At 37.9% G+C, this 22,638-nt stretch overlaps 1 protein-coding gene across 3 annotated transcripts; it reads left to right on the top strand.

Moving 5' to 3' along the window:
• Positions 1–1,771: 1,771 nt before the first annotated feature.
• Positions 1,772–20,321, top strand: mtmr10 (myotubularin related protein 10). Of its 3 annotated transcripts, none has more exons than XM_034870758.1 (16): positions 1,772–2,336; positions 5,463–5,523; positions 7,686–7,822; positions 8,955–9,027; positions 9,991–10,133; positions 12,824–12,917; positions 13,084–13,228; positions 13,998–14,085; positions 14,308–14,396; positions 14,689–14,819; positions 14,992–15,061; positions 15,543–15,613; positions 15,947–16,119; positions 16,217–16,387; positions 16,966–17,148; positions 18,002–20,321. In XM_034870758.1, the coding sequence occupies exons 1-16, from the start codon at positions 2,280–2,282 to the stop codon at positions 18,599–18,601; spliced, it is 2,286 nt and encodes a 761-aa protein (XP_034726649.1). In that variant the 5' UTR covers positions 1,772–2,279; the 3' UTR covers positions 18,602–20,321. The 3 variants fall into 3 exon arrangements, with proteins under 3 accessions (XP_034726649.1, XP_034726648.1, XP_034726642.1); XM_034870757.1 differs by having other exon boundaries at positions 13,081–13,228; positions 18,005–20,321; XM_034870751.1 differs by having other exon boundaries at positions 1,773–2,336; positions 13,081–13,228.
• The last annotated feature ends 2,317 nt before the right edge of the window (positions 20,322–22,638 follow it).

Here is a 22,638-nt window from a genome sequence, read left to right as displayed (position 1 = left end):
ATAATTATAGAAACGTATTTAATAATAAGTTGATTAAGCCTTTTAGCTTCTGTCAGGTAACAGGTTAAGCAGTGACCAACAGGAGTCGTGTTTAAGTGCAACTGATAAAATGCAATATTGATAGGCTTCTGTGAAAGAACAGTATTAGAGGACATTTTCTTTTTAAATGTTGCATGTGGAATAGGGACTCAGAGTCTCAGTATGGTAGCCTATATCCAGTTGATGTCCTTTTTTATATAACTATGTTTATCTCCAATCTGACTTTAAAGATCTTTTAAATAATTATATGTTTAAAACAGTAATTCAATCCCACTCCCTCCTCAGACAAATACAAAATGCAACTCAAAGGCCTTTTAAAGTGCATGGGTGGCACTGGTATCCATCAGACTGAGGCTCAACTCTCTGGGTGTAACCTGTCTAACAGGCTGCCTTTGTACAGTAGACACATAGTGTGTGTGTGAGTGTGTGTGCTGTAGTCATATCAAGCAATATTCTAAATATACCTTTACAGTAAATTTTAATTGCTTGAGAATTCACTTGTATGATTAAATATTATTCCCCCCGAATTTGTCATCTGAATTTGAATAAAACAGTGTTTCCACGTCTCAGAATCAGAATTGGGTAGGCTCAATCACCAAGAAGGTTTTCACATACAAGGAATTTGCCAGACAGTAATAGATGTGGTAAGTATAACACGAGCAAACATGCATGCCAGCCACTTTCTACTCTGCCAGTTGTCAGTTGTCCGCCACTGATCCTGTGTAGGCGAGACCAGTAGACTAGATATGTCTCCTGAGGCTGCTTTCTGAGTGTGTGAAAAAAATGACATGCAGGAAAGTTGGTTAAACTAAGTTTCCTGTGGTAGTATGCATATATTAATACATTATGTTTAAGGTCTTACCTTATGCATTGTACCTTGTTAGTTTACCTTGTGTGAGAACAAACATGATACTTACTAAATATAATAGAATAATACAATTTTCCAATTGCAAGCACCATACCTTGTTCAGTACACAGCCCAATGGCTCTAATGAGCCAATAGTGCCATCTAGTGCATACTATTTAGTAAATTAAATGTAATTCTAAATGATGAGGTGATAGTTTTGTCTGAAATATCAGCATAAAGTTAATCTTGTGTTGGGTTCATTTTTCTTTTTAGGTTTGATTAGCCTACAATTGACAGACAGACAGATAGATAGATAGATAGATAGATAGATAGATAGATAGATAGATAGATAGATAGATAGATATGCTTCCACATTATAGATTATCATTAAGGCCTTTTCTTCATGTGCCCGTGTTGAGGTCCTTCCGTTGCTAATGCGCTGTTGTTATAGTTGGTTAAGGGTAGGCTACCGTTTGTTTTACGCAATGTCTTTGATTTGTGTAAAATTGTAGTTTTATCTAGATAATCTGTCACATATTGAAATACATAATTATAGTTTTATGAATGTGATTTTGTTTTTCCAGCAAGCTGGTATGTTGTGAAATCTTGGAAAACTTAAGACTGACCGACAGTCACAACCGTAAGCCTCTAAAGCTGTCGATGTCTCATGGGAGTTGTAGTCCATGGGTGGCATACTTCATGAATGCTGACAAAATAATCGTCGTTTTATATTTTTAATGACAAGGCTAACACTATTCACGATAACGTATAGTAGTGCACATCAGTTTGGCTAAGAATACTTGCAGAACACCCCAGTGTCCTGTTTCAGCTTATCAGAAACTTTGATAAAAGAATTTCTCGGTACAGAAATATAGCTCAACAGCGGAACCCGGAAGTAGGGCTGGACCTCGGCTCTTTATAGACATGGCCGTTAACGCTAAGTCCTTTACAGCATCAGGTCCTGCGTTTGGCTGCGTTAGTTAGACATTCAGGAAGTCACTGAGGGTAACTAATACGGTAACAGGTGGAAAGAAAATGTAGGCACACAACGGGCGCCTCTACATACTTTTTCGTTTGTTTTATCTTTGCGTGGAAACGGCATTTATAAAGTTAATGTAGAATTTAATGCTAGCCAGTTAGCTAACCAAGCTAACGCCAACGTCTCAACGTTAACTTCTGTCAACTCTTTTAACCACCTAGCGTAATCTGCTACTTGACTGTTTATCGAAGAGTACCATCGCTCGCAGGCTGTCTCGATGAATATTTCAACGTTACACACGGACGTGTCGGATATACTCAGCTAAGGGCTGACCTAAACTTTATTGACGGCTCATTTAGAGTTGTTTTCCCCCACTGGCAACAGCCAAGCGCCCTGAAAGGGAGAACATAAACAATGTTTTCTTTCAAACCGACGAAACCAACCTTCAAGTGCTATCTTCCTCCTGTACAGGTATGTAACGTTTAGTAATTGTGACTGACAACAACAAATGTAGCTAACTTTTCACGGTGGATGGTCACGATAAGATACAGTGTCCAATAATTTGAACTCATTTGGTCTGAAGTTGTCGTGACTCGTGACTGGTGTTGCAGAAAGAAAGTTGATAAGTGAACTATGGTCAAGATGAAAGGAAAGCCCGAAAAAGAGTCACAGTCTGTTTGCAGCCCTACTGACTTTTTGCTGTGTTGGTCGGAGTCATCAAACTATAAAATCAAGTTTTAATATTTAGTTTGAAACGGTGCACCGCTTTAAGGGAAATGAAGAAACTGAAACAGATTTCCTTTGCTCTCCGTTTTCAAAGTTAGTCAAGAGAAATGTTACTGGTTAGAATTAGCTACCAAATCGATGTTTAATCTGGAGAAGTGAACTTGTATCGGGAATCGGATACCGTTTTGAAAAGGAGAATAAGTAGGCCTGCCTGTTTGCACTGATCCAAACAGTAAGTCAAAGCGTTTGCCTAAAGACGCTGGTGCAACAAACTAAACTAGTATTTGTACTGGCAAAGTCAAGACTAGTGGTGGGAAGTGTTTTTGTATTAAGATAAAAAAAAATATTCCATTGTCATTTCATTTAAAAACAATAATGCGTCAATTTAATGTATTCGAGTACAACATCATTATATGGTCATGCACATACTCTGGTCTTGGTAATAACCACATAACAATTGCAAACTGTAAATTAAAAAAAAATGGTAATTACTTGTATAGGTAAAAGCTTCCAATCTAGGACGCACTCAACATATTGTAGTGATTGCACATTAATCCGAGAATATTAATGCTGTACTAAATGCAGATTCAGTTTTCATGAATGGTCTTTACACTCTCTGAGGGGATGCATTTTATGTTTGGAAGTGCCAGCACTTAGCTTATTTAACAAAATAGGCTCTGACCACTTCAATGTGTTTTTTTCGTGAACAATGTAGTATTTGGGCTTCTGCTAGCTGTGTACTCCAGCACATTGGATTAAAAAAAAAGCTATATCTTTGCGGTTAATGTTTTAACTTTTAATTTTAATTTAAAGATATTGACACCCACATCTAATGAACTAGATTCAAAACTGTTGCCCTTTTATACATAGCCCAAAGTGTAAAAAATGCTACGATTCTCTACTCTGCAAACCCATACACTCTTATAGCTGAAAGTCAGCACTTTAACGTCATAGTCATTCATTAGTGCACTGGAGTAGAGCCAACAATGGAAAAATACATGAATGTCCAAACGCTTATAGACTGTTACTGTATCTGCAAGTGTGCACACTATTTAGGGCTTTATAGCATTATTATTATTATTATTATTATTATTATTATTATTATTATTATATACCATCATCAAGTTTGCTGACCACACAGCTGTGTCCTGATCACAGACACCAAGGAACAGGCCTACTTGAAAGGAGTAGAGGGTCTGTCCTGCTGGTGTCAGGACAACAACCTAGTACTCATGAATGTCAGCAAAACAAAAGCGGTGATAATGGACTTTGGTAAGAAGCAGGGAAGGAACTACGCCCCGCTTAATATCAAAAGGTCTTCGGTGGAGAGGCTGGACAGTTTAAAGTACATGACCTGGGTGCTGCATACTGACTCAGTGGTGAGAAAGGCAAGGCAGAGATGGTTTTACCTCAGACGCCTGGGGTGTAGCCCCCTGTATCCCCTAAAATACGGAGCAATTTTATACTCCTGCATCATTGGGAGTGTTCTGATGGGTAACATCACTTTCTACTACAGAAAGCACCGAACAAGACCGCAAGGCCCTGCATAGAGTGGTTTGTTAGGCTGAACACAAATAGACAGTGCCCTTCCATGCCTAAAGGATATTTTCACCAGGCATTGCAAGAAAAAGCAAAAAGGAAGCTCCAAACCACCTGGGTAACGGCCTTTTCTCTCTGTACAATGTAATGTGTCAAATTAAATTGATAGTTGACTGCTGTGTATCTTTTGGTTCCTCTAGTTCTATAAACAGACTGAACCAGTTGCTTACTGCATGTTGTAACTGTTTATGTAACAGGAAATAGGGCTGTACTATATTGGGGAAAAAACGTAGATTGCATTTTTTTTTTTTCTGCAAAAAAAAAATATAGCAATAAGAAAAAAGAGTAATTTTTAAAAGATGACATAAATAGCTCTATTTGGAAATAATCATTCTCGACTACTGTGGTGATTTTGTAGGGGAGTGCATCTACATAGAAAATGAAAAAGGATCTTTTCTGATGTGAACCATTCTTTTCTGAACTTTAATGCTTTACAAACACCATAGCAAGTAAGCGCTGTGACTACTCTTCTGAAGTAATTTTGGAGAGGGAAATTAGGTAGAAATACGCTGGTTGAGGGACATGACACCATTGTATTCATATAATACTATCAATGTTTTTATTTAATCCTCCATGTCCCTCCTTGGCTACTAGCAACAGCGTGGAGGAGGGGACGCGCTGATCGTGTGGACGCACCAACAGTTTTAGTGTCATTATTTAAAATTCTTACTATACTATAGCTTTAAATACAATTATTTTCATGCTGTGTTTACACTGCAATACATATGAGTGGTCATTTTCTAGCACCTCAACCTTGTAATGAGATATTTTTGCTATTATTCATTAACCATTTGAAATGCTAGTGTTTAGCTAGTATATCAAGTTTCATTTACGGGATTGTTACGGTGCTGCCAGAGGTTTTGCTGGAAGTCCCTTATTTTCAGCAGGATGTCAGTTACCTTCCGCTTTCTTAGTGTTGGCATTCTAAACTCCTGTTGATTTTATGGGGACTATGGTTAACTGCTCCTTAGATCTCTGCAGAGTACATCCAGATAGCTAGCAAGACTGTATGTCCAATCTAAATTTACTTTTGCACAACTCAAACGACGTTTAAATGTACACATGCAGAGCACTATTGCTCCATCCAGTGTATAGCACCGCCCAAAACGATTGTGATTAGTTTAAAACAAATGCCCATAAACCAGAGCACGTTTTTCTCTTATCCCGTAATGTTGTGTGGACTAGCCAGACCTTCCAGTCATGTGGAGGAAGGTCTGGCAATGCGAGACTATTGTGTAACTAAATCTGATTTAACTTCTGCTTTTTCTCCAGACTGATGTGAAGAAAACTATTGAACCGCCTATTAAAAAGTTGGAGCCCAAGTTAATTCAAGGTAAGTCTATCTTTTGCATAATCCTGAGAATAGTTGACATCACAAATAAATGTTTACTTATTGCTTGATACATAATCAGATGCTTGTTCAGTTTCTGTCATTGCCATTTTTAGATATCTTGGACATCTCTCTCACATTCTATAAATATATAAAAGCTTTAGTGCATAACATTTTGATATTATTAAACATCCGTTACATTCAAGCTATTGCCAAATGAGTTGCTACAAAGCTAATTAAGACTCCGCTCCACAAAACTCTCTGTATTTCTCAGTATGGCTATGTTCAGAAGATTGTGGCATCAGGTGATGTTTCCCGCGTAGAAACTCGAGTGAAGATAATTACCTTTTCAGAAGAGTCCATCTTGTTTTTTTAAATCCTCCGTGTCCTCCTTGGCTACTAGCAACTACGTGGAGGAAAGGGGGGTAGGGCTTGTATTATGTGGACAAGCCAACAGTTTTGTTGGCATTACATAGAATTCCTCATGGGGGTGGGGACGACAGGAAATATGCACTATAGCTTTTAAAGTGTCTGTACTTGAAATACTAAAATTAAATAGTTTCCCCCCACGGCTTTTGCAGACTGTCCCCAAATAAGTGACTTTTTTTTTTTTCACGGCCGCATGCACAGTCGGGCTGGCTATCAATAAAAAGAGCAGAGAAGCTCAAATTTACACCACACACTGAGGTAATGTGACTTTGTTAATCAGCTCAGGATGACATTACTCCACTATATCTTTACATCACTACATCATTTCCACCTCTCAATTGTGGAAAGATACTTTTTTTTTTTTTTTTAAGAAACAATTGCTGTATAACATTTTTAATTTGTTTAACGTAAGGAATCCCTAATTCTCTCAAGCTGTGCCAATCAATGGATATTTCCCCATTATGGCACAAAAGTCTTGGTGTAGTGAGTTAAAAAAAAAACTAGAGCAACAAGAAAGCCTTCATTTTAGTGTTTTATTCTGGTTTTGGCCTGAGCAATTCATTTGGGAGCCTCATGGGAGTGGCTCGCACCCTTTGTATTGTGTGTTACATTGTTTGCTATTTGAAGTAAAAACTAGTGCTGTCAAACCATTAAAATATTTAATCACATTAATTTCATTGTTAACTTGCAATTAATCACAATTATTCGCACATTTTATCTATTCTGAATGTCCCTTGATTTCTTTTTGTACCTTTTTTTTTTTTTATTCATTTTAATGCTCTTATCAACATGGACAAGTGGATCGGCTTGCTTTGTGCAAATGTTTTTTTTGGTGTGAAAACAACACTGGCATACAGCCTACTGTAGTGTTCTGTTTCACACGTAACATTCTCACTTGGAGCAAATAATCTCTCCCACAATGTAACACTGTGAATCAGCTGTGTGCTTGGCCATCAAGTGATATTTCAGACAGGACGTTCTCCGATGATAGCTCAGTTCACAACGACTGAACACACAGATCACTTTGGTCTGGTCAATTGAATCATTTGGCAACTTTTAGAAAGTAAACCTTCTATCCAGAATCTTATTGGCGTCCATTTTGCCGTCTCGCGCTCGCCATTCACTTAAAGCGTAACGTTACTGCTCTTTGGTCGGCTCGCAAGCCCAAACAAGTGTGTGCGGCGGGCCTGTTTTGTTTCCGGTCTAGCTATGTCTGGTGTGGTTTTGTAGTTTTTCTAACGTTAGTAGTTGTTGCAACAGCATTTGAACAAACTGCAAAGTTTGCTAGGCCAAAAAGAACGTTAATCTTGCGATTAAAAAAATGTTGAGGTTGACATGAGAATTTTAATTGAGTACCTGCTAAAGGGCTGCTAAACTGATTTCATGTTGGTTTCAGGCTACTTGTTTTTATAATGCTTTGCATTTGCTACATGCTGCTCTGAGGCAGTCCTTTTGATGTGAATACGTCCGTACGACTCCACTGCTGCCCCAGTTGTCATAATTTGAATATCCCTGCGGCAACTTTTTATATAAACATTAATGATTTGTGGTCATGTTAAGAGATAAGGGTGTTATGGGTTTTACTCATAAAAGATATAGACTGGCAATTACTGGTATGTTCAGAAACTCAAAGCTAAGACAATTAATCGTAATCTTATTTATTTGTAATTTTCACTTTATGTATTCTTCCTTCAACTTTAGTGGCATCTTTTTCTCTGTCGTTTGTTTGTCACCAGGGGAGATAGTAGTTAATGAGGTAAACTTTGTGAGGAAATGCATCAGCGCTGAAAGCAGCCAGGATGACCTTTGGGGGAAGTTGATATGCACCAACTTTAAGGTCTCTTTCATCCCTCAAGATGCCCCTTCTAAACAGGTATTTGTGTAGTCTGACCTTAAATCAGTCAAAATGTGCTGTTGTGGATATTTAATCATTCTTAGACGTAAAAAATGTAAGGATGTTGGTCTGATGTCATGACAGACTGGCAAAATCAACTTTTTGTAAATTCCTCATGCATTTTTTTAACCCTTGTGTTGTCTTACCCTCAAAATTGAAAATCAACACTTTTGTTGATGCTTTTTATCAATTTCTTTTCTTATGAACTTTTTCTTACATTTTTGTTCCTTTTTCAACACTTTCGACGCATTTTTTCATGGTTTGTCACTTTTATTGACGTTTTCAACTCTACGTAACATTAACTTATTTATGTTAGTGTACAGTTGTTTTGGGTTTTTTTTCGGGGTCAATAAACCTCATTTATAGGAAAATATACGTAATGTTTGATTTAGAAAAGCAGAAATTAGGAATTATTTTGATTAAAATTAAAGGAATGTATGTTGATGGATAATCACAGACTGGAATATGCCAACTTTTACTCAATACTTTGTCAAAACCACTTCAATGTTTTTTTTTTCAAATGCTATTACATTGAATAAGCCATACACCCCAAACTAATTAATGAAAGTAGAGATTTGTATTTGCAAAAGAGCGTTGTGTGTGGAATCAATCATGTTATTTTGGGTACTTACAATTGGGTAGGGAAAAGAACATTGACATGAAAAAAGCGGGTCAATTTGACCCGAGGACAACATGAGGGTTAAAGTGTGGGTTTTATCAGGCTTCAAACAAAGAATGGTCTCTATGGTTATAGTTATATTAGGGAAATCTATTGGTGGCACCAGGCAACAGCATACTGCAGAATAGCTTCAATACTTCTATTTCCTTAGCCATATTTGTATATGCAGTGCAGCTGACAGGGAGGAAGGAAAATATGTGTACTTTCCTGCACTGCATTGTTGGTGGTATCGCACAAGAAGTAAAAGAACAGACGTCATTTCCAGCTGTGTGGAATGTGTTGCCATAATAAACAGAACGTGATCATTATTCAGTCTGAGCGGATAAACTCTGTCTACCCACCAGTGTATTAGGTAATATTTCAGTGAGTTATGGTGAAACATAATGTCCACAGAATGTCACACATACTAGTTGTTGTTTGCCTTTACCACAGAAATCCCAGTTGTCCCACCTCCTGCTCGGAGAACACGACATCCCCCTCACCTGTCTGGAGCAAGTAGTAACGGGTACATTTAGTGTTTCATAACATGCATGGCAAAACCTTAACTTTGTTTTCTCCAGGTTTGCTATTGTCATGTTTGACATTAACCTATCGAATTGAATGTGTATTTCTTGTTACCAGAGCCCATAATGTTAATTCAAAATGTATCATTTCATCTAATCAGTAGCCAGAATACCCCAACTATAATTTTCCTAACGGTATTAATACAAGCAAGCTAATGTTAGCATTTTGCTTAGTCTCTTACTCAATTGGCTGTTTCACAACAAACATTTAGCATCCTTCCATCTGTCATTTTACAAAAGTGAGCTACAATCAGAATTAAAGATAGATTGGCTCCCTAATTAATCTTTGACCGCTTGGTTGACTGGTCTCATTTGTTGGTCTTTCCTGGTCAGCAATCTGATAACAAGTGATGTAACAGCTAAGGCAGTGTTTAGTGGCAGTGCAGCCTGGCTGGGATTAGTCGTGTTTATATATATCGCGTTGCTGTCGATTGCTGACCCTGCAAGGCCAACTGCCCAGAGCACAGGTTTGTTGTGTTACAGTGATGAAGCATGAGGCTTTGTTTCATCCAGCTTGTTTTTGACCTGTCTTGGTTACTAAAGACAACTTTATTATTATTACTAATTCTAATAATTAGGGCCAAAACTACTTTTCCTATTCAAATTGGTCTTCATTTGAAAGATCTATTGATTCATAAAATACAGACATTGAACTTTTAACCCAAAGAAAACCGCGGTACCGCTGGTAATCTTGGCCAACGTTACTGTCTTTAACAGGCTGTAGCTCCATTTTAAAGCTAGTTGTCAATAAGCTCTTATCTATCTATATATAACATATACATTTTAAATCCCAAGACATCCATTGATACAACCCATGTCATGCTAGCTTGTAGGCAAAGCCAAGCTTAGCATTGACATCTACATTAGAGGAAGTTGCAGTCATATTTTTTGTTTGTTCCTCTCAGCAAATGATACAAAGGGGAAGAAGAAAGTATTGGGGTCAAACCAGAAGCTGAAGTTCAACCCGACAGAGCTCATCCTCTATTGCAAAGACTTGCGCATCATTAGGTTCTGCTTTGACGAGGCTGGGCCTGAGAGTGCCAAAAAGGTGAGTGATACGGAAATCAGTTTGATATAAAATCAGAATTGGAATAATCCTTGTCAGACTCGTATCAACTTTAGGTCTAGGTCGGTCTTGAGCAGACTAAATGGATGTGGTCAAATATATGAAATGCCAAAAACTACCTGCCTGTATCCAAATGACTATTGGTTAGTATTACCCATGTATTTCCCTTTTCTCAGTTCCCCCTATCCATTTCCTTGTTGTTGCGGACCAACTTTTCCTTTCCTGACTGTTTGAGCTTGCTACATACACACACTCTCCGTTTCAGTGCTTTGACCACTTCCTCAGCAACAAGGATATTTATACCGTACCAACTTTGATCTGCCACTCTGTCACCCTCCGTCTGAACAGAACAACTAACTACTTAAAAGGCATTTTCAGTGTGGTCATTAGCCAAACAATGAATAAGACACATTGAGAACAATGCTTCTTCAAGGCAAGGAAACTGAGAATGATCCTGATTGTAGGATCAACTGGCAGCGTGACTCTGACTCATCTCCTGCACAAAGAGATCAGATGGACAGATGTTTCATTCTTCTGATTAGAGCGTAGTTGACGGGCCTGTAAATCAGCAACATCTGTATAGTAGCCATTCAATTAGGGCTGCTTACACTGTTATCCTCCTGATAGCGTTGGCACCCAACAAGCTAAAACATGGCAAGTTTTAAACGTGTTTTTAGGCTCAAACATGTTCAAAATGTCATTAAAATTTCCCACCCATGTGAAGTGATTCCTTCCAAGTGAACACAGTGAATTTGACTGCTGTAGATGTGAAAGAAATGCATGAAGGTTTTGCTAATTCAGCTGTGTTTGGTTCCTGTGTTGAGAGGGCAGTAAGAGAGCTTAGGGACTGTCTAAAAAAAAAAAAAAGAGACCAAAAAAAAGATATGTAAGCTATCATTTTAATGAATAAATAAGGCAATGTCTCCGCACGTGCCTCAGTCATAACTTGTCTCCTGCTAGTTTTACTATAGCACTTACTTAAAAAAGAAAAAGCATATGCTTATTTATGAAAATATGTTGGTATCTCTTTTCTGTGTTGTAGTTTTTAGACGGTCCCTAAGCACTCCTGGAGTACCAACACAGGAGGTAGGTAAACAGTGCAGATTTAGCACAACTTTCATGCATTTCTTTCACATCTACATCAGTCAGATTCCCTGTGTTCACTCAGAAAGAATCATTTCACATGGGTAGACACTTTTAATGACATTTTGACCATGTGAAGAGGCTGAAAACACATTTAAAACTTGCCCTGTTGAAGCCTGTTGGGTGCTAACGCTAGCAGAAGGAAAACACGGTGTTGGCACTGCAGCACAGATTGTTTTTGTTTTTCTCTCTACAGACAGCACTCCAAATTTGCAAGAAGAGCTACATGTTGGAATCAACCGAAATTCTCCTTTTTGAAAGGAAATCCTTGTCAAGCAGATACAGTGACCAGCTGTGTAGAGGCTTTCACTCTAAACCCAACTAAAACAATAGAATAAGAACAGACATTGTGGTCAACTGTCATGCAGCCGTAAAGGCCATGTTGTCAATTGTGTGGTGGGTTGAACTGCAACGGGTAACTAGCAGCAACTCAGGTTTTGACTAAATTTACAAAGACTTACGAGCCCTTTTTAAAAGGCAAAATCTAACATGGAAATTGTCACCTTCAACAGAACATGCCCTGGGTCCATGGGATTGCTTGATAGTTACCTCTTAACCAACTGAAAACAAACGTTCAGCACTCACGCTCTGTGAGCACATATGTTGCATTTAAATCCTTGTGGTATCTGAAGTTGTAGAAGGCCTGGAAATAGACTTGTATTTGTGTATTATGCGCACCAAAGTCTTAAAGAGCTCTTGGCTACCTGCACGCTCTCTACATGACCTACAAGGGTAAGGCAGCTGTACATCTCTACAGTTTGCCAGTGAAATGGACATGAATGGGAATATACATAGTCACATGTCTGATCTCCCATGTCACCTAGGAGCAATTGTGAGTAGGTTTTGGGGGACATGGAGCTCCATAGCACATACATTTGGATTAAACTGCATTAAAGTATGGCACTGCATTGGTCTGTCTCATGACCACCACAACTGTTACAAGTTACAGTTGAATTTTTTTCAAAATGCACTTTTCCCTTATTTTATGTATTCTAGTGCTTACACCAGAATAGGGAAGAATGATTATGTATAGCACCCAAACTAGAAAGGAGTCTGCCCTCTCTCACTCCTGCATGTAATTACAACGTGTACCTAAAATGAGGCGCAGTTCTTTTTTTCTTTGTGACATATGGAATTATCCAACCTATAATAGCTCATTTTGCCATAGGAAATTACAGAGTTGGAAGCATGCACGCACACACACGCACACACGCGCCTTTTCTGTGTCCTCATGTTATTCACAGCTTGACTACTGAATGGACTGCTTTGTGTGATTCTAGTGGAGCAACAGGAAGATTCAGTCCTATAAACCCAGAGCAGTAGGATTTTGGTTAAATATTTTGTTTCTCAGGTTTCCATTGTGTTTGTATGGTTAAAGAATGTACCTAATTTTAACGCTCTTGAGTGTACCAGAGTTTTAAAGCTGAATAGTTGTGATGATACAAATTATCAAGGCAGATAAGGTAATTGATTCCTCCATTCTAAATATGTTTCGCATGTCCCATTAAAGTAATTTCCTTCTATTCTAGGTTTGCCTTGCTATTGCCCACTATTCCCATCCAGCTGATCTTCAACTGCTGTTTGGCTTTGAGTATCAAGGACGGCGATACCATGCATCTAAAGGTATGTGTCTAGCATGCTATACTTCTTTGATTCCTTCTAAAATATGATCGTAAACGGTTATTTTCCTCTTTTACCACATTGAAAAAGGATCACTTTCAAATTTGACTATCCATGTTTAATTTCTCCGCGTTAGGCACTAGAAATAATCTTTATTTATTTCCAGAAGAGCACGTCAATGGTTCCACCCCTCGAGGAGGATTAAGGACCACCATTTTTGACCGTCCATCAGACTGGGATCGGGAGATCAAGAGAACTGGGGCATCAGAGTGGAGGGTGTGCTCCATCAATGAGAGTTTTGTCATCTCATTAAGGTTTTCATCTCTTGTTTGTTTTATGATAGTTATCGTAGGCGGAGTATGTCTGTAGCACCTTCACTTAGCCTTAGTTGTTACGGACCCTCTAAATGTCGCCCTTTACTCATACCTGGTTTGTTTTGGCAAGTATATTTACCCTGTAAGCTTTTTTTCCCTGCATCATGACTGACTTAAGGAAAAATAGCTCTGTGAATGTCTTGGTAAATGTAAGTCTATTTTAGACAATCTGTGCTATTCAGTTCAGCGGTGACATCATGGTAGGTTTCAAAGTAAGGACTGTACAGTGTTTTATGTGGAGTTTGAGAAAAGACTTAAAATTACATACTAGCTTGCACCAAACTGCACCATGGGGCGAAAACAATACTTAAGGTACACTATGATTCAGCTTTCCCTCAAACACAGCAAAACTTACTGCTAAATACGAATACTCACCATCTTTGATATTTGGGACAGGCAAAGCAAGTACAGAGTAAACTAGCTATTTACAGTACATTAACCAAGGCTTGTAGGACCATTAGTACAATATTATGGTATGTCAGCATGAAACAACATACTTAGCTTATTCACATGAAAAGGTTGAGCATAGATAAGTGCTATAATATATGGCCTAAATGTTCATTAGGACGTCCTTCATTTTCTGACTAAGATTGGAGGTTGTGGGAAACATGAAAATACTTTTTCTTAGATTTATTTTTCGTTTTTTTTTAATGGTGCCCTGTCTTTGATTTCTGTGTAACACCAGTCTTTCATTCACTCTTCTTTTTAGTCTTCCAGAGTACATTGTGGTCCCAGTTTCTCTGGCAGACCAGGATCTAAAGCAGTACTCCATATTCTTCACTGATCAGCGCATCCCAGTGAGTTTTCTGACATCTCCATTTAACGTGGGCTGGTTGTCTAACTTTGCTTAGGAATACTTCTCTTGTTCCTTTCCATTATTTGTTATTAGGCCTATAACGCTTTTTATTAGCACACTCAGGGGCCAACAATGGAGTAATTTGTAATCATTAGCTGTTGGTTCTTAGTAGCTTCCACCTTGATTGATAAGAGTACTGATTTATGTCCATTCTACCTTGTAGCTCTGGTGCTGGAATCACCCAAATGGAAGTGCTCTTGTCCGCATGGCCAGCATTAATGATCCATTGCAGCAGAGGAAGATCTATCAAAAGTATACCAAACTCCTCTACTTTATTCAGATTCAGAACATGTATTAAATGTGTTGTTTCTACTCTCTTTCGCACTTTCACACTGTAATTCAATAACGGCAAACACAATCTCAATTGCAGCAGATGAATGATAAAATATTGATATTTACTGAACATATATTTTTTTAACGTTTTTTTGGTGATAAAGCCGGTTATGCTAATGTTCTGAATATACAAATGATGTATTGCTGAGATGTTGCTTTAGCTGTTTTAAGACATCCTTAACCCAGTCATTGATGTCTTGTGTTGTGGAAGGGTCTTCACCGCCATCACAAAAAGCCACCCACAGCGCAGTGAAGTTGTCCAGTGTGATCTAGACAAGTCTCTGCCTAACATCCAGGACATCCAGATTGCCTTTGTCAAAGTCAGGCAAATCTGTGTCATAGGTGAGCCTCAATGACACTTTCAATAGTAGCGGTTGATAACCCCTGCAAGTATCCATACACCTTTTGTGTGCAATATATCTCAATGCACATTTATTTTAAGAAATGGAAAGGATTTCTTGACATGCTTTGTATTGTTTTGTAGGCATGTTTAACTGTTTTTAATTGTGTGCAGATCCTTTTGAGGAGTCAGAAGAGAGGTGGCTATCATCAATTGAAAACTCACGATGGCTGGAGTATGTCAGGTATGTAAACAACCTAAAGCTGCATGATAGCTCTTTATAAATGTATATTGTTATAAACAGTGTAGTTTATTAAGTGCCAAAATTGAAATATTTTGCGGTCTTTCACAATATTTCTGTTACCCTTTTAGAAAAAAACCTACCTGCATGAACATCTTTTATTACTTTTGAATTGTTTTATTTAAGATGCATTTACACTCATTACATTCATTACACATCCAATAATGTATCTATGGAAGTACATTTTATGTATATTTCTGTAGTGTTTTTTATAAATTTACGCTCATGAGATTAGTTACAGCATGATTATTATGCCTCAAAATCAATGGTCTGCTTGCCTGTGTAATTAGTAGCCTACGAAGTTTATATCTTGCCAAGACACTGCTGTTTTTCTTTGGTACACCGTACTAAGCTGGTAACTTAGAAAATAGTACTACATGTTTTTCAAAATTGGTTAACATTTATGCTCCGTTTGTGACTCAAGGGCTTTCCTAAAACATTCAGCTGATATAGTGTACTACTTGGATGGAAAGAATGCTTCAGTCATTCTTCAAGGTAAAACTTTTTTCTTTAGTAACACTAGTCCCCGTATTATTTTGAGTGCAAGCCTCACAGTTTCAAGCCAGTGTTTCGCAGAGCTACAGCATTTCTTTACTTTACTGTATTGTGCTTGATGGTGAACTTAACTTCTGATTTTCTTATTTCATTAATTGTGATATTGTACCAATGCTTGACTTCAATCACATGTTGCACACCAGCCAAAGTAAAATTTATTTGTGGTTAAATTCCAAACATTGCCATATTTTAGCCATCAGAGTGTCCTCTGAAGTGCTTGCCTTGCAACGACCTATTTAATCTTTTGGTTTCTTCTTTGATCTACTTGTACAGAGGAGGAAGACAGAGATCTGAACTGTGTAGTGTCCTCCTTGGTGCAGCTCATGTTGGACCCTCATTATCGCAGCCTCGTTGGCTTTCAGAGTTTGGTGCAGAAGGAGTGGGTGATGGCTGGCCATCGCTTCTTGGACAGATGCAACCACTTAAAGAAGAATGAAAAAGAGGAGGTACAGTATTTGTTTGACAGTAAATAACCCACTCCTAGATCTAATAGAAATGCGAAGACTCTACCGCTTCTTGATTTTCTCTGTTCTCTCGGCCTAGTCCCCACTGTTCTTGCTGTTCCTGGACTGTGTGTGGCAAATGATGAACCAGTACCCAGCAGCATTTGAGTTCACAGAGGCCTATCTGACAGTACTGAGTGACAGCATGTGGATCCCACTCTTCAGTACTTTTCTCTTCAATTCTTCCCAACAGCGAGCTCAGCACTTGATGGTGAGATAAACACACAAACCATTGTGTATTAATTTATATAGTTCAGTTTAATAACTCTATTACATGGAAATACCACAGTGAATAATGCTGTGCACCAAATGCAATGCAAATGCAGATTGCACCAGAATCCTCTTAATATATGTTTAAATTAATTATATGAGATATTTTGCAAATATGGTAGTTGTTTAAAGCTGTAGTGCATAGTTTCTGTCGCCTCCATTAGGAATTCTAAGTAATGAAAAATAATAATAAAGAATAAAAAAACACATGTCATAATTTCAGGTGATGGTGTGTAAACAAGCTACATGTTTTTGTGGAATTGTCTCATGTCAAAGACTATAATTTCCTTGTGTGTGTGTGTACATGTTAGATAACTGACAGGAAACAGTGCTACGTAATGCACCAAGACGAGCACACATTTAGCTGTGGTCTGGAAAGTAACTAAATGAATTGACAAAAGCAAATCATGGCAGTTGTCTTTTTTTGTTTATGTACTGGATTGTTATCTCAAGTCTGTACATAGTGTTATACCGAAAACAATATTATACAAATAAAATAACCTTGTGTTTACTCTACAGGACTTTGCCAAGACTAAAGCCATCCCTCAAGGAGAAGAGCAGACTGTGTATTTCCCTCCTGTTTGGGACTGGTCGCAGCAGTTCTCCACTAAAGACCAAACCCTCTTTAACAACCCCATGTACGTAGGCAAAGGAGCGGCCTGTGTTCAGAATGGAGAAGTGAAGACCTTTAGACGCACAAAGGTACATAAAACAATGAGCTCTACAAGTTTATATGGGTAATTCCTGGTAGCAGTAGCAATTGTATGCTAACTCTTTTTACTACATGGGATATATAACAAACACTCACATTTCAGAGTAGACTTTCAACCTTAGTTTAATGGTTTTCTGTCATGTTAAATAGAGGCATAAGGTCTTTACCAGTCCTTCCTGTTTACGGTCATGTAGCCTGTTTTTAGTGCTGGTTACATGCCTACACCCAAAACCATCATTATAAACTCTAGTCCTTGTACTTTTTTCATATTGTAAATGCACAATTACTTTTTACCACAGTTTAATTTCCTTTTTTCTCAGGAATTTCCTTTTTTTTTAAGTTTGCTATTAGAGGTTGTCTTTTCCTGTTTCTTTTGCAAGCTAGATATCAGTGTGTGTAAATTAAGTAATTGTAAGGTGCTCGTCGCACAATAGCTTTTGTATTTTCAAGGTCAGACTAGGATCTATAATGATAAATGTGTAGGTATTTTTGAAATGGGTCACCTCAATCCTCTGACTGATCCTACAACTACCTCAGGCTGGTAGGTGTTACTTTTTTTTGTACAGTATGAATTTTGCTGAAATACACAAAGATTCTGATGGCAGTAAATATTTAACATGACTAATCCAGCCGGTCAGCAGTTTTAATTATTTTGTGAGGACCGTTTAGTTTTTGTGTCATCAGCAGCTTCAGAAAACACACAGAAGGTGAATTATTACACTCACAAAAAAAGAAGTTGTAGGTTTCGGCATCATGAGTATTTGATAACGCAGGTGGAGATGCACTAATTGAGAACCTGGCGTTAGAATTCATTCTCACTAAGCATGTGTGTCCTTCCTTCAGCAAAAAAACTACAGTTCCACATTGCGAGGAATGCCTGGATCTCTGCGCAATGGACTGAAGATCGGAGAGGATACATTGACCCGACGGGGCTCTCTGGTGTCGGAGCTGAAGCCTGATTTTTCACCAGTGAAAGACGAAAGCCCGTCAGAGCGCTTCTTCAGAGACTGGTTCTCTCGAGCTGCTGACCAGCAGGGCCTCCTGATTCCCCTGCTCTTGCCCTCACACATGGCTCTCTGGAAGCTCTACTTTCTACGCTGGGTTCCTGAAGCCTGCATTGCCAAAGGAGGTCCCATCACTGCCTACCACAAGCTTTCCCAACTGGTCGATGAAATTGAGATACTGCAGAGCCAGCTCAGGCAGTATAAGGGACCCAGTGGCGCCATGCCACTCCCCAACCCAGGTAGGCCCTTGTCAGGCCAAAGGAGGATGTATTTTAAGGCCACTTCCCCTACACCTACAGACTTTCTCACCTCCTCCTTTCCTTTCACCCCAACGGGAAACCTATGTCGGCGCAGTTTTCAAGGCACCCCCATTAGCAAATTTCTGAATGGAGCGAAGATTTGGCTCTCTACAGAGACTCTTGCTAACGACTCTCTCTGAACACGCAGGTCTTTATGGCTGGCCTTTCTGAGCTCAGTACATGTTTGTGTGTCAATTAATCATCTTATTTTCTATTACCTATTTCTTAAATACCCCGAAGAAAAATTAGAAATTGAAAAAACTAACTTTGGACTTCTGATTTTTAATAATTTATAAGCTAGAATTGGCACCGTTGATGCTGCATTGAACTCTGAGGTAATTTTTTTAAACTGAAGTGTCCTTTTAGGACTGAATCATTATTGTCCAGTTATTGTTACAGTTGAGGAATTCAGATTAACAAAGCTCATCCTCCTCATTGGCCAGTGAGTTGTTACTGTGAGGTCTCCTCTGACTGTGAAAGCTCATCATACTTAATGCATTTGTATAGATATATTTTCGTGTGTACTTCAGCTTAGGTATTCCTCAAGAAAACTGCTCTTTTGGATATTTAATTTTTCAAGTTGAGCTTCCTCTCCAAGATTTAATTTATCTGTGATTTAATGCACATTTTCAAAGTAACAATTAAACCTGAACTAAGTATGTGTATAGCAATGCCATCAGTTTAGTTGTTCTTTTGTTGAATTCTTGTGTCGGTAAGCCTTCCCCACTGTAATGGACTTAAAAAATGTAATCCAAAAAGCAATGCTTAAAATTTGAAAATGCCCGTTTTTACTGCAGCAGCAATGATGCATTTCACTGAACACCGATTTCTACTAAAGGGGATTGGGGCCACATGTGAAAATGTTATTCAAGTTCTGAGTTTAAAGTCAGAGTTGAGTTTTCTTTTTAAGTTAAAAAAATTTATAAAATAAAAGTCGGAATTCTGACTTTAAACTCTGAACTCAAATACATTTTTTCACATGTGGCTCTAATCCTGTGTTGTAGATTTCCAAGTACACAATTTGTTTGTACCTTCCAGGAAAAGCAATTATTATTTTTTACCAAGAGGACCAGAAAATAGCCGTGCTACCAGCTAAGTATTTTACTATCTGGTAAAAACAAAGGTCTGGCCTTGTTGAATGTAATGAGGTGTTTCTTTTCTTCTTCTTTTCTTTGCACAAACTATGTGATCCAAATGCCCACATTATATTTAATGGCTGTGTTGGCGTTTCACTGTAAGCTACAAATAGCGCAAGTTCAGGGTCTTACTTTGTAGATTTACTCTATTTTTAAAGCAGAGAAAATGGCCCATATTTTTAGTGTCATAAAGCAGGAGATACTTAGAGGGCACAGTTGAGCTGTGAGGACTTCAATCTGTGGTAGATATTTCCTCTTCTCTTTTTTGAAGGGGTTTTATTAAACTTTTATGGAGGCCTTCTGGTAAGGCACTGAGGAGAAACTTCATATTAACTGTAGCGGGATGGATAAATATTTGAAAGCAAAGGGACAGATAAGGAAAATATCAGCAATAAACGATCTGGATAGCGTGTGTGTGTGTAGACATTTTAGACTAAAATGACAGTAAAGGTTAGTTGGCAACTATAACTACAGTCCATACAGGCTACTTAAAAAAAAGCCTGATATTTGTACATAGGGAAAGGTTAAACATACTGTATGCACTAATAACAATACTTTGTAACACATTTGTGAAAAAAACATTTGTTCTTGTTTCCAGGTAATTCTACTATGCTTAGAGGAATAATATGATAGAACCGAGTGAAGCAGTGAGGTTACTGTACTTCCAGTCAGGATAGTGATGGTGAGATTAGTGTGTTAAGATTAACAGGCTTTTATGGTGCAATCAGAATTTTTTGGCAAGCTAAACTTGCAAAGCGCTGCAAATATTTTATTTGGAGACTCTTAAAAATGTCTGCCTGGGAAGTTTACCACCTGCTGAACTTCAGAGTGGTTTGAGACACATCAGGGGAAATGGATCAGTCATCCAGTGTCAATTTAAAACTGGCAAGGAACGAGGACTGGGTAATATCCTAATGTCCTAAAATAACAGTAAAAGCATTTAATATCAAAGCTGTTTGTAATTTTAAATATATGACCACTGCACAGACTAAACAGTTGTCCTATTACACAGGAGCATCAATCTTGGATGCTGGAATTACCGGTTTCCAATAAAATTTAGATAAACTCTTTGGCAATAACTGGTTCAGGTGTCTTTTGATATAGATGTGTGTAGTGCGAGTGCAGAACCTGCTCTCCCAAATGCTATTAATTGCACGTTACTCAACAGATTTTGGTTTAATGTGGTTGTTGAATATCATTTTTGCAAATATAAATACTGCATATGCTTGAAATCTTGTAATTAATAGTTTTGATTAATGGTACTTAAAGGAGAATTCTGGCCAATTTTTATGTTCATCTTGATTGATATAAATATGTAAGTACTTTCAATTGAAAAGAAAAAAAAACTGAATTGGTGCTGGCAACACTGAGTAGCTGCAGCTACGTGTACAAGCTTCCACTGAGCTAAAATGGAAGTTAACACGGCAAGTTTTAGAGTCCCTTGGTGCTTCTTAACAGACACACAATGCAATTAATATGTCTGTACAACATGAACAGGGCCCTTGTGTGACAACAACATGCTTTTTCAAATCAGACATTGTTTTAATTCACCTACCCTGTCTTGTTCTTGCCGGTGGGTAGCTTTTTTGCCTGGTTAGCTTCTAGAGCTAGCTGTTAGCTCAGGGTTCAGTCAGGTTTTTGTGAAAATCATAAAGCAGCCGTTCCATGGGTACTTAAAGCTCATGCATTTTGTGTGTGATCAATCTGGTGTTGGTGAGCAGGAGGGTTGGCAGTGTCGATCTGTGTGGTAGATTCCTTAGCCGGGCAAGCAGCCCTCTGTCTGTCTGTCTGTCTGGAAACACAAAGGCACTCTAAAACTTGCCCCGTTAACTGCTGTTTTAGCTCAGTGGAAGCTTGTACACGTTGCTGCAGCTACTCAGTGTTTCCTGCACCGATTCAGGTCAAGGTTTATTCAATTGAAAGTACTTGCTTATTTATAGTGATCAAGATTAACATAAAACATTGGCCAGAATTCTCCTTTTTAAAAACTTTTATCCTTGTTTTAGTCTTTATATGTTCTGGAGAGATATTTATGTGCTGTGTTCTTCCACTGATTAACAATACTGCACTCTGCTGTAATTGCATGATGACCGTGCTTCAACTGTGGCACAGTTTGATATTGATGAGCAGCAGATGTATTTATTCAGTTATGCAAATGTTCCCTAAGAGGGATGCTAGTGCTACTGTACATCCCCTGTGCCTTTTTGGGAAGATTGACCATTTTTGTAACTATATTTTAAATCTGTTGACTTATTTTAGTTTTCAGTTGTTTAAATCTAGTTAAATTCAGTGGTACCACACTGAAGCTGTTTTTCCTAACAGAAAATAAGGCTCAAAGGTGTACCAGTTAACTAACGATTACATTATTTTTCAAATGAATTTGCATTCTGGCTTTTATTTTAATGGGTTTTTGCTCAAGAATCCACTGGTTTTGTCTGTTAACTTCAGACAGTATGATCCCCCTTCCATTTATCATAAATGACATGGACATGTGACAAAAGGACTCTCAATAATGTTTGTACAATTGGAGAGGATGGGTAACAATTCATTACTGCAAAGTTTCATTACAGCTAATAACATAAACCTATTCACAAAAATTCCTGGTTATGATTATACTCATCCAAAAAAATAATAATATATATAATATATATAAATAATATATATATATATATATCTATATCTCTATATCTCTATATATATATATATCTATATCTCTATATCTCTATATATATATATATCCTAAGAGTTTGTCCTAGCAATTTAGTTTTTTGTCATTTAAATTTGTATTAATTTTAACATTAACTTTATACAAAAATACAGATTATATAGATGTGATAAAATGGGATTCCGACAATGAAAATGAAACACCCAACCTAAAAGACAGCTACAAGGAAGCACCCTAATAACTCTTAGATATGCATGAGCCTACATGCATATACACATATAATATGCAAAAAAAGAGAGAAGATACAGTGGGTACGGAAAGTATTCAGACCCCTTTAAATTTTTCACTCTTTGTTTCATTGCAGCCTTTTTCCAAA

This window comes from Etheostoma cragini, chromosome 1 (genome assembly GCF_013103735.1).
Source record: "Etheostoma cragini isolate CJK2018 chromosome 1, CSU_Ecrag_1.0, whole genome shotgun sequence".
Taxonomy (NCBI): domain Eukaryota; kingdom Metazoa; phylum Chordata; class Actinopteri; order Perciformes; family Percidae; genus Etheostoma; species Etheostoma cragini.
The sequence above is the reverse complement of the archived record's forward strand: the minus strand, read 5'-3'. Positions and strand labels throughout refer to the sequence as shown.